Source organism: Coregonus clupeaformis, chromosome 30 (genome assembly GCF_020615455.1).
Source record: "Coregonus clupeaformis isolate EN_2021a chromosome 30, ASM2061545v1, whole genome shotgun sequence".
Taxonomy (NCBI): Eukaryota; Metazoa; Chordata; class Actinopteri; order Salmoniformes; family Salmonidae; genus Coregonus; species Coregonus clupeaformis.
This window is the reverse complement of record NC_059221.1, coordinates 49801448-49813947: the sequence shown is the minus strand read 5'-3', so window position 1 is coordinate 49813947 and position 12500 is coordinate 49801448. Positions and strand designations below refer to the sequence as shown.

At 43.5% G+C, this 12500-nt stretch overlaps 1 protein-coding gene across 1 annotated transcript in view; it reads left to right on the top strand.

Annotated features, from left to right (window-relative positions):
• The window catches only part of zranb3 (zinc finger, RAN-binding domain containing 3), a 55935-nt gene that overhangs the window by 25038 nt on the left and 18397 nt on the right, over positions 1 to 12500 (top strand). The window contains exons 11-13 of the mRNA XM_045209296.1: positions 1729 to 1848; positions 2679 to 2858; positions 3481 to 3654. Coding sequence (XP_045065231.1) covers positions 1729 to 1848; positions 2679 to 2858; positions 3481 to 3654 — 474 coding nt within the window. The remainder of the gene's footprint in view (positions 1 to 1728; positions 1849 to 2678; positions 2859 to 3480; positions 3655 to 12500) is intronic.

Genomic DNA, 12500 nt, shown 5'->3' with positions numbered 1-12500 from the left:
GTTTAAAGGTAGGCCTTGAAATACATCCACAGGTACACCTCCAATTGACTCAAATGATGTCAATTAGCCTATCAGAAGCTTCTAAAGCCATGACTTCATTTTCTGGAATTTTCCAAGCTGTTTAAAGGCACAGTCAACTTAGTGTATGTAAACTTCTGACCCACTGGAATTGTGATATAATGAATTATAAGTGAAATAATCCGTCTGTAAACAATTGTTGGAAAAATTACTTGTGTCATGCACAAAGTAGATGTCCTAACCGACTTGCCAAAACTATAGTTTGTTAACAAGAAATTTGGGGAGTGGTTGAAACATGAGTTTTAATGACTCCAACCTAAGTGTATGTAAACTTCCGACTTCAGCTGTACGTGTGTTTGCTTTCCCCTCAAGTCTATACATTTTGAACCACCCACTGGTAATGATACCACATACACTTCAAACTGCTTGTATGTATTCAGTATAACAGACTGTCTATGTAGAAACTCAAAGGGAAGGGATCACTGTCGCTACCTCGCTTTCCAACCAAGGTGCATGAATTAAGGAGCAAACTGAAGGAGAGAGGAGATTGGAGTTCTACTTTTAGCAATAAAGAAGCTTTTTTATTGAATTCCATTGTTCTCCAAGTGTTGCTGAATCTCCTCTCCACTTATGTAGAAACTCAAAACAGAAGTTTGTAAAATAACCCCCCCCCCCACACACACACAGTTTTTATTTTAAGCCAGTTTCACACATTTCTCAGCTCGATGGCAGGGATGTGAGGATGGCTATAGGTGTCGTCTGCTGTTATCTGATATGTGAGCATGTGTGTGTGATCACACCTAATGTGAAGTCTCCCACTCTCTCTATCGCAGACTCATCATCACCCATTAACAGGACGAATACTAAAATAAGGAGATGCATGATGCCGTGATGAACTACAGCTGTGAGAACAGAGAGAGAGAGAGAGAGAGAGAGAGAGAGAGAGAGAGAGAGAGAGAGAGAGAGAGAGAGAGAGAGAGAGAGAGAGAGAGAGAGAGAGAGAGAGAGAGAGAGAGAGAGAGAGAGAGAGAGAGAGAGAGAGAGAGAGAGAGAGAGAGAGAGAGAGAGAGAGAGAGAGAGAGAGAGAGAGAGAGAGAGAGAGAGAGAGAGAGACAGAGACAGAGACAGAGACAGAGACAGAGACAGAGACAGAGACAGAGACAGAGACAGAGACAGAGACAGAGACAGAGACAGAGACAGAGACAGAGACAGAGACAGAGAGAGAGAGATGACTAATCTAATTAAAACAGACTGAAATCGATGACATCACTGTTACAGGTATTAGAACACAAAAGTTGTCTTCCTGTATATGGGTAGTCTGTGTGGAGTGGAATTGACTAAATGTGTTAGTAAAGTTGTTGTTTGCAACAATGCTATAGGATGTTGTTGTTGTTTTAGTGGTGGGTTCAGAGGTCAAGGTTTTAATCAGCGCTGACATTTGCCTCTTTCCCTATCTCCTCTCTCTCTCAGGCTAGTTACATCCATATCGATGGCAGTGTCCCCTCATTAATGACCACTCTCTCTCTCGCTCTCCTTCTTTCCATCTCCCTCTCTCTCTCTCAGGCCAGTTACATCCATATCGATGGAAGTGTCCCCTCAGTAATGACCACTCTCTCTCTCTTTCCCTCTCTCCCTCTCCCTCTCCCTCTCCCTCTCCCTCTCCCTCTCCCTCCCTCCCTCTCCCTCTCCCTCCCTCTCTCTCTCTCTCAGGCCAGTTACATCCGTATCGATGGCAGTGTTCCGTCCTCAGAACGTATCCACCTGGTTCACCAGTTCCAGAATGACCCTGAGACCCGTGTGGCCGTCCTCAGCATACAGGCTGCTGGGCAGGTACTGCATGTACAGACCATAGAAACAGTTATGACAGAAGTCATTATATTTCTATGGTACAGACCCTCTACTGGTCATCAGAATACTGGGCATATACATCCAACATGTGTCCCAATTCCAGTCCCAAAGTAACACTTTTTGACCTGTTCCAGTTTATTTGTAATATGTAGTAAATAGATGAGATCTTTCTTTCCAGAGCTCTCATTAAAAACAGTAAAAAAAGTTCAGGACGTTCTTGACTAATGGCCTAAACTCACTAAAGGCGTATGTGTGATTTATTTTAGAATGTGTTGTTTCGAATTATAACGACCCAGCCGAAGCGGGGCGTGCAGGTTGTCAGCTTTGATGCCTTGCTCAATTAGAACGTCTCTGTTCTGGTGTTTTAGCGCTGGCGCCGTAGTCACACAAAACAAAAAAAACAAAAAGTATTAGCTTCTTTTCTTTTGGCTCATTTGTATTGGAAGATGTAGCTAAGGGTTGAGGCTTTACCATACATGCTAAATTAGACCAATTCATCTACTTATGGAAACACAACATCGCTATCAGCAAAGATGATTGGAGGTATGCTCCTTTGTAGCTCGGTTGGTAGAGCCTGGCGCTTGTAACCGCGCTGGGTTTGATTCCCAGAACCACCCATATGTCAAATGTATGCATGCATGACTGTGAGTCTCTTTGGATAAAAGCGTCTTCTAAATGGTATATATTATAATATTATATGTACTGTCCTGCTAGCATACAGTCACTGCTCTGCCTGTCCCGTCCTTTTCACCCGCCTCGCTCTGCTTGCTCCGCCCGTCCGCTTAAGTGAGTGTGTGGTCTGTGGTGTCCAGGGCCTGACGTTCACAGCAGCCACTCACGTGGTGTTTGCTGAGCTGTACTGGAACCCTGGCCATGTGAAGCAGGCTGAGGACCGGGCGCACCGCATCGGACAGACCGCCTCCGTCCACGTGCACTACCTCATCGCCAAGGGAACCTTCGACACCGTCATGTGGGGCATGCTAAACAGGAAGGTGTGTGTGCGCGTGCGTGCGTGTGTGTTTTAACAGGAAGGTAGGTACTTTTCATAGAAATAGATTTACTAGAAGGGACAGGACAAAGCCCCCGAGACCACCTTGTCAATTTGACTGGAACACAGTGGGTTGAATGGCGGGGCGGGTACTCTCAATATATCTGTCATTCTATGGGGTACTAATATCCACTGCATGAACACCGTTTCCAGAGTATTGGGTTTTAACCAATAAAATGTCTGGCATCCTTCTTTAGCAAAAACCTTTTAGAGGCCATTACAGAAGTATCAGAGTGATGTTGTTGTTGACCTTGGTGTTTATTTTATTGTTTATTGAACTTGTTGTTGTTTATTATGCTGCAAAGAACAGAACATGTTGGATTCTTCAGTTTAGGATCACATTCATTAGTGCACATTGTAGCAAAACAAGTGTTTCTTATTGGACAAGTTCTGATTGCCCCTCCCCTCCCTGATTTAGTCCATTTTCTTCCATTAAGTGCTTAAAGGGAAAATCCAAACACTGTTTTTGCTTCTTGAAAGTCCAACATATTTTATTTTTGAGTGGAGTTTTCCTGTTCGTGTTGTTCTGATATGAGACTGTGTGTTTGTGTGTGTGTTGTTGACAGGAAACGGTAACAGGCAGTACTCTGAATGGTAAGAAGGAGTACTTAAAGGCGGAGGTGGGGGATAAGGACAAATGGGACTTCCTGAACTTCGCAGAGGCGTGGACGCCAAGCGGGATGACCCTGGCAGCAGGAGGACAGGTTGACAATGACAAAGACCCTGTATTCTTTAACCATGTGAGTCACTGGTCTAGTGCAACAGATCAGATTAATGATATGCTTTACAACAGATCAGATGAATGACCTGCTTTACAACAGATCAGATGAATGACAGGCTTTTACAACAGATCAGATGAATGACCTGCTTTACACCAGATCAGATGAAAGACAGGCTTTTACAACAGATCAGATGAATGACATGCTTTTACAACAGATCAGATTAATGACATGCTTTACAACAGAACAGATTAATGACAGGCTTTTACAACAGATCAGATGAATGACAGGCTTTACAACAGATCAGATGAATGACATGCTTTACAACAGATCAGATGAATGACAGGCTTTTACAACAGATCAAATGAATGACAGGCTTTACAACAGATCAGATGAATGACAGGCTTTACAACAGATCAGATGAATGACATGTTTTATAACAGATCAGATGAATGACATGCTTTACAACAGATCAGATGAATGACAGGCTTTTACAACAGATCAAATGAATGACAGGCTTTACAACAGATCAGATGAATGACAGGCTTTACAACAGATCAGATGAATGACATGTTTTATAACAGATCAGATGAATGACAGGCTTTACAACAGATCAGATGAATGACATGCTTTACAACAGATCAGATGAATGACATGTTTTATAACAGATCAGATGAATTACATGCTTTACAACAGATCAGATTAATGACAGGCTTTTACAACAGATCAGATGAATGACAGGCTTTACAACAGATCAGATGAATGACAGGCTTTTACAACAGATCAGATGAATGACATGCTTTTACAACAGATCAGATGAATGACAGGCTTTACAACAGATCAGATGAATGAAATGCTTTTACAACAGATCAGATGAATGAAATGCTTTTACAACAGATCAGATGAATGACAGGCTTTACAACAGATCAGATTAATGACATGCTTTTACAACATATCAGATGAATGACAGGCTTTTACAACAGATCAGATGAATGACAGGCTTTTACAACAGATCAGATGAATGACAGGCTTTTACAACAGATCAGATGAATAATCGGCTTTACAACAGATCAGATGAATGAAATGCTTTTACAACAGATCAGATGAATGAAATGCTTTTACAACAGATCAGATGAATGACAGGCTTTACAACAGATCAGATTAATGACATGCTTTTACAACATATCAGATGAATGACAGGCTTTTACAACAGATCAGATGAATGACAGGCTTTTACAACAGATCAGATGAATGACATGCTTTACAACAGATCAGATGAATGACAGGCTTTTACAACAGATCAGATGAATGACAGGCTGTTACGAACCCCGTGGCTCTAAACATCTAGGGTGGATGGACATGAGACCCGTAACATAAATTCATGTAAATTATAAGTGTGGCATGGAATAGTGAGAACAAATAAGACACAACTACCATGAACTACCGTCAAACACAAAGTGTTTATTTATGAACACACGGTAAGGGTTTGGGAAAAAGGGCTGAGCAGGACCCAAGAAATGAAACAATAGTGTAAAACCCCCTAAACTGATCTAGCCTGCCTGAAGAACCGCTAGGCTACTGCTACCATACAAAAATACAGTGGGTGGTCCGCTCAGGTCTAACTGGTGTTTATAGACAGATTTCTTCCTACGGGTAATGTACGCCCAAGGGCAACTAGCTTAAACCCCCCTTTTCCCAAAAAAACACACAAAACTACTAAACAGGGTACTCAGCAATTAAATAAGTACACAGGATACAACAGTATCCACACTCAGGTAAAGAAATATATTCTACTAATGTTACCAATAGGGTAACCAACAACTTAGTGCGTACACAACACACAGGACACCACCGTGTCCATACTCACATATGGCAAAAAGTCTCTCTCTCTCAACAAACACAAGTCTGGTTTTTATAAAATGGGATGTGTGATTGAACAAACGAATAACAGGTGGTGCAATTAACAGGAATGTTCACTGATTGGTCCAATCAGCAGACACCTCAACGACCACCAATCAGGAACATACAGGACACCTGTGATTAGGGCAGAAAGAGTAGGAACACACAAAAACACAGGATACCTGTATCCGTAACACTCCCACCCTTAAAAGAGCAAACCAAAATGGTTTGCGACACACGTACTATCACAACACCCAAATTCACAAATCATCCTATCGGGATAACAAAAAAAAACCTAGATCATTACACACGAGACAAAGCATCTGCCAACACATTATCTAACCCCTTTTTGTGGCGGATCTCCAAATTATAATTTTGCACGACAAGTGCCCAACGCATAAGGCGTTGGTTCTGGTTGTACATCCGGTGGAGAAAAACTAAGGGGGTTATGGTCAGTATACACTACCACTGGTAATGCACTGGAACCAACATAAACTTCAAAGTACTGCAGAGCTAACAACAAAGCTAGAGCTTCTTGTTCAATGGTGGAATAGTTTGTCTGACATTTGTTAAATTTCCGTGAAAAATAACAGACAGGATGGTCCACTCCACTCTGGTCTTGCTGCAGTAGAACAGCACCAGCACCTCTGGCACTTGCATCTACCTCCAGTTTAAACGGCCGCTCAAAATCTGGCGCAGCAAGAACAGGAGTACTACACAAGAGTGCTTTAGCAGTGTTGAAAGCAGTACAACAATCTTCAGACCATACAAATTTTCTCGCCGGACTGAGCAAATCCGTTAATGGAGCAACTACCGCAGAGAAATTTTTTACAGAAACTACGGTAGTAGCCAACCATCCCTAAAAAACGGCGTAGCTCTCTTCTGGTGGTAGGTGCGGGAAATGCGTTTATAGCTGAGACCTTGGCATCTACAGGGCGCACCTGACCATGGCCGACCTGTTTACCAAGATAAGTAACAGTAGCCTTCCCAAACTCGCACTTTGCTAAGTTCAGGGTTAGAGAAGCGGTTGCTAGACGTTCACACACTACCCTTAGAGTGTTAACATGATCAGACCACTCAGTTGAATAAATGACCAGATCATCAAGGTAAGCACTACAATTTGGAACTCCAGCCAATACTGTGTTAACCAGGCGTTGGAAAGTGGCTGGTGCGTTCCGCATCCCAAATGCCATGACAGCATATTGTAGGAAGTGATCTGGGGTCACAAATGCAGAGATGTCGGAGGCACGTGGGGTTAACGGCACCTGCCAGTAACCTTTTAGAAGATCTAATTTGGTTACATAGGTAGCAGCACCAACAGTATCAATACAGTCATCCAGTCTGGGTAACGGGAACGAGTCGGGCACTGTGACAGCATTGACTTTCCGATAGTCCGTACATAATCTGGATGTCCCATCAGGTTTAGGAACCAGAATGCACGGAGAACTCCAAGGACTTGAACTTGGCATAGCCAGGTTATTCTCCAGCAAATAACCGACCTCACCCCTCATTATCTTTCTCTTAGCGACGTTGACACGATAAGGATGTTGCTTGATAGGTGCAGCGTTTCCAACATTAATGTCATGTTCTAACACATTTGTACATGTAGGAACATCATTAAAAAGACATGGAAAGCTGTGTAATAGTCTCACAATATCATCTGACTGTCTGTCCGTTAAATTAATCAGGCTTGACGGGAGAGACAGCAGCATCTCTGAATTGGGCAATCTAGCACACTGCTGCTGAGTATTGCGCAACTCCAAACCATCTCCGTCCACATCATTAACATGACCTCCCACTACAGCCGTAGCAGCAACAGAGACAGCCGACTCGGCCAGTTTCTCTGGACTGTCTACCTGAGTGACGGGTCTGGTGTGGTATGTCTTCAACATGTTAACGTGGCACACACGAGATTGGCGTTTTCTATCAGGAGTCTGTATCACATAGTCAGTTTCACTTAGTTTCTTTTCAATGACATAAGGACCAGAGAAACGTGCTGACAATGACGCTCCTGGCACAGGCAACAATACAAGAACTCGGTCACCTGGCTGCAGTGAACGAGAAACAGCCTGTGTGTCATAGTGTCGTTTCATCCGTTTCTGTGAGGAAGACAGTGCTTCCTTTGCTAGAGCACAGGCAGCATGTAGGCGCTCACGAAGCGACTAACGTAGTCCAACACATTTTCTTTCACACACAACTCTTGTGACAAAAACTGATCCTTAAGGACTTTCATAGGTCCTCTCATGGTGTGTCCAAACACCAGTTCAGCTGGGCTGAACCCTAGGGATTCCTGTACTGTCTCACGGACAGCAAACAACACTAGAGGAACTCCCTCATCCCAATCTTTCTCAGATTCCAAACAATATTTACGGAGCATAGACTTCAGGGTCTGATGCCAACGTTCAAGCGCACCCTGAGACTCTGGGTGATATGCGCTTGACACACGGTGTGTAACTGACAAGGATTTTAACACTTGTTTGAAAAGTTTAGAAAGGAAATTCGTACCCTGATCAGTTTGTATCACCTTAGGTAATCCAAAAGTTGAGAAGAATTTGATCAACGCTTTACTCACCACCGGAGCAGTAATCCTTCGCAGAGGAATGGCCTCTGGGTACCTGGTGGCTACACACATAATTGTCAACATAAACTGGTTACCAGATTTTGTTTTTGGTAATGGTCCAACACAATCAACCATCACATGTTCGAATGGTTCACCTATGGCCGGTATGGGACAAAGAGGCGCGGGGAAATAACCTGGTTCGGTTTCCCAACTACTTGACAGGTGTGGCAAGTCCGACAGAACTGAGCCACATCTTGTTTTAAACCAGGCCAAAAGAAATGTCGCAAAACACGATCATAAGTCTTGGTGACTCCCAGATGTCCGGACCACTGGTGATCATGAGCGAGGGATAAAACATTTTGTCGAAAGGCTGTAGGAATCACTATTTGGTAAACAGCATTCCAATCTCCGCCAGCGTCAACATGGGATGTCCATTTACGCATGAGGAGATTACCATCAATGAAGTATGCCATGTTTTTCTTCTTTAGCTCGTCTTTTGAGACAACACTAGAAAAACATTTAGCCAGGCTAATGTCAACCTGTTGGTTAGCGATCAGCTGCTCACGAGTAACTGGTAACTGTATTGCTTCAGCAACAAGTTCCACATCCTTCTTCCTTTCTCTGGGCTGTTGGTCAGACTGCACCAGCTTACCAGAGGTAGCACCCGAACTATCCTCTGGGTCACACTCTCTGAATAGAATCGTGTCTGACAAATCTACCACTTCACCCACTTGTCGTGCTTGAGCACGTGTGACAGCACAAGCGGGAACACATCTGGATAACCCTGTGCCAGCTCCTCGGAGAGAGACTGGTCACTTTTATCCAATACCTCCAATATGGGTATTACCTTTCCTCCGGCAATATCGTTGCCCATTATAAAGGTCACCCCTTTTACTGGCAACATCGGACGTACGCCAACTCTGAACAATCCACTGACTAACTCAGAGTGTACGTTCACAAAGTGCAATGGCACTGGGACGAAACCCATTTCAATTCCTTGTACTAACACACTGGAACCACAATATGTATTACTGGACAAGGGCAACACATCAGCTAGTATGAACGACTGCGCCGCACCAGTACCTCTGAGGATTCTAACTGGACGCTGAGACGCTTCATCATCTGATATAGAAACAAACCCCTCAAAAATGAACGGTTCATAACTGTGATCTGGGACAGGGACTTTCAAACCACATTCACTATGAGGCTTCTGTCTTGATTCCGGCCCTACAACCGTACGAATCAGCCCAACACCCGTTGGCGGCCTGGCGTGCTGAGGCATCCCCGGTTTGCGTTTTAGCAGAAAGCAATCATTAACTATATGTCCCACCTTATGACAATAGAAACAGTGACGCACATCTTTTGGGCGTGCTGGATGTACTGCTGGTCGACTAGGATTAAAAGTTAGCAACTCCGCAGCCCGGCTCTCCGTACGAGCCGAAAACACGCTCTTATGCGTCAACACAAACTTCGTCTGCCAATACAGACGCTTCCGACAGTGAGGATACTTTCTGTTCGTTCAGATAAACTACAATGCGTTCCGGTAAACAATTTTTAAACTCTTCTAACAAGATTAACTCCCGTAGAGAGTTAAAATCAGTTACCTTACTAGCACTGTGCCATTTGTCAAACAGATTTCCTTTGTCTCTAGCAAACTCCACATAAGTCTGAGTAGGAGACTTTTTATGAGACCTAAATCTCTGTCGATATGCCTCAGGAACAAGCTCATAGGCACGAAGAACAGTAGCTTTGACCACCTCATAATTCAAACTGTCTTCAAGAGGTAGCGCTGCCAGAACCTCTTGGGCTTTACCTGTTAGCTTACACTGAAGTAATAGGCACCATACCTCGTCGGGCCATTTCAATGCTACCGCTATACGCTCAAACACACTGAAATAGGAATCAACCTCTGACTCCCTAAACACAGGTACCAAGGTGATCTGTCTACTAATATCAAATGTAGCAGACGACACCGCTGGTGAGGCTGGCTCACTAGCAGGCATAGTATGAGCAGAGACTAACCTCGCTGTTTCTGCCTCTAGTTCCATTTTACGCATCTCCAGTTCCATCTTACGCGTCTCCAGTTCTTGATCAAGCCTACGCGTCTCCAGTTCCAACTTACGCGTCTCCTGTTCTGCCTCTAGCTTACGCGTCTCCTGTTCTGCCTCTAGCTTACGCGTCTCCTGTTCTGCCTCTAGCTTACGCGTCTCCTGTTCTGCCTCTAGCTTACGCGTCTCCTGTTCTGCCTCTAGTTCCATTTTACGCATCTCCAGCTTGTCTTGCCTGATTTGTGCCCGCTCTTCCGCCTCTATTTGGAGCCGTGTCGAGCGGACATCCATCCTGGCATCACTGTCAGTCAGTGGGGAGAGTGGGTCATAACGGGGCAATGTGGCTGGAGCCTTAGCCTCGTCCTCAGACACTGATGGGCTTACAGGAACAGCAACCACATCCCCTACAGGAGCAGCAGACTCAGGCGGCGGTAACACAAGCACTCGCTCGCTCAACAATATCGCTAGCACTACTTCCCTAACTTCTGCTTTCACTATACCCCTCGGTATGGGTACAGAAAAGTGGTCAGCCAAAGCCTGTAGATCCACTCTACGGCAATTATCAAAAACCTCCCACGTAGGGTTTTCCAAAAATGCCTCCAACTCAAAAGTAGCCATCCTACTAGCAACACGAGCCGTCGACTACTGAACACACAAAAAAAACAGGTAGTTACAGCTGCTAAGCTCAACACCGAACCAGACACTAACTAATTTACATGAGTAGCATGGGATAGATAGGATCCCGGACGAGCCCCCACTTTATGTTACGAACCCCGTGGCTCTAAACATCTAGGGTGGATGGACATGAGACCCGTAACATAAATTCATGTAAATTATAAGTGTGGCATGGAATAGTGAGAACAAATAAGACACAACTACCATGAACTACCGTCAAACACAAAGTGTTTATTTATGAACACACGGTAAGGGTTTGGGAAAAAGGGCTGAGCAGGACCCAAGAAATGAAACAATAGTGTAAAACCCCTAAACTGATCTAGCCTGCCTGAAGAACCGCTAGGCTACTGCTACCATACAAAAATACAGTGGGTGGTCCGCTCAGGTCTAACTGGTGTTTATAGACAGATTTCTTCCTACGGGTAATGTACGCCCAAGGGCAACTAGCTTAAACCCCCCTTTTCCCAAAAAACACACAAAACTACTAAACAGGGTACTCAGCAATTAAATAAGTACACAGGATACAACAGTATCCACACTCAGGTAAAGAAATATATTCTACTAATGTTACCAATAGGGTAACCAACAACTTAGTGCGTACACAACACACAGGACACCACCGTGTCCATACTCACATATGGCAAAAAGTCTCTCTCTCTCAACAAACACAAGTCTGGTTTTTATAAAATGGGATGTGTGATTGAACAAACGAATAACAGGTGGTGCAATTAACAGGAATGTTCACTGATTGGTCCAATCAGCAGACACCTCAACGACCACCAATCAGGAACATACAGGACACCTGTGATTAGGGCAGAAAGAGTAGGAACACACAAAAACACAGGATACCTGTATCCGTAACACAGGCTTTTACAACAGATCAGATGAATGACATGCTTTACAACAGATCAGATGAATGACAGGCTTTTACAACAGATCAGATGAATGACATGCTTTACAACAGATCAGATGAATTACATGTTTTATAACAGATCAGATGAATTACATGCTTTACAACAGATCAGATTAATGACAGGCTTTTACAACAGATCAGATGAATGACAGGCTTTACAACAGATCAGATGAATGACATGCTTTACAACAGATCAGATGAATGACAGGCTTTTACAACAGATCAAATCAATGACAGGCTTTACAGCAGATCAGATGAATGACATGCTTTTACAATAGATCAGATGAATGACATGCTTTACAATATATCAGATGAATGACAGGCTTTTACAACAGATCAGATGAATGAAATGCTTTTACAACAGATCAGATGAATGAAATGCTTTTACAACAGATCAGATGAATGACAGGCTTTACAACAGATCAGATTAATGACATGCTTTTACAACATATTAGATGAATGACAGGCTTTTACAACAGATCAGATGAATGACAGGCTTTACAGAAGATCAGATTAATTACATGCTTTACAGCAGATCAGATGAATGACAGGCTTTTACAACAGATCAGATGAATGACAGGCTTTTACAACAGATCAGATGAATGACAGGCTTTACAACAGATCAGATGAATGACATGCTTTACAACATATCAGATGAATGACAGGCTTTTACAACAGATCAGATGAATGACAGGCTTTTACAACAGATCAGATGAATGACAGGCTTTACAGCAGATCAGATGAATTACATGCTTTACAGCGGATCAGATGA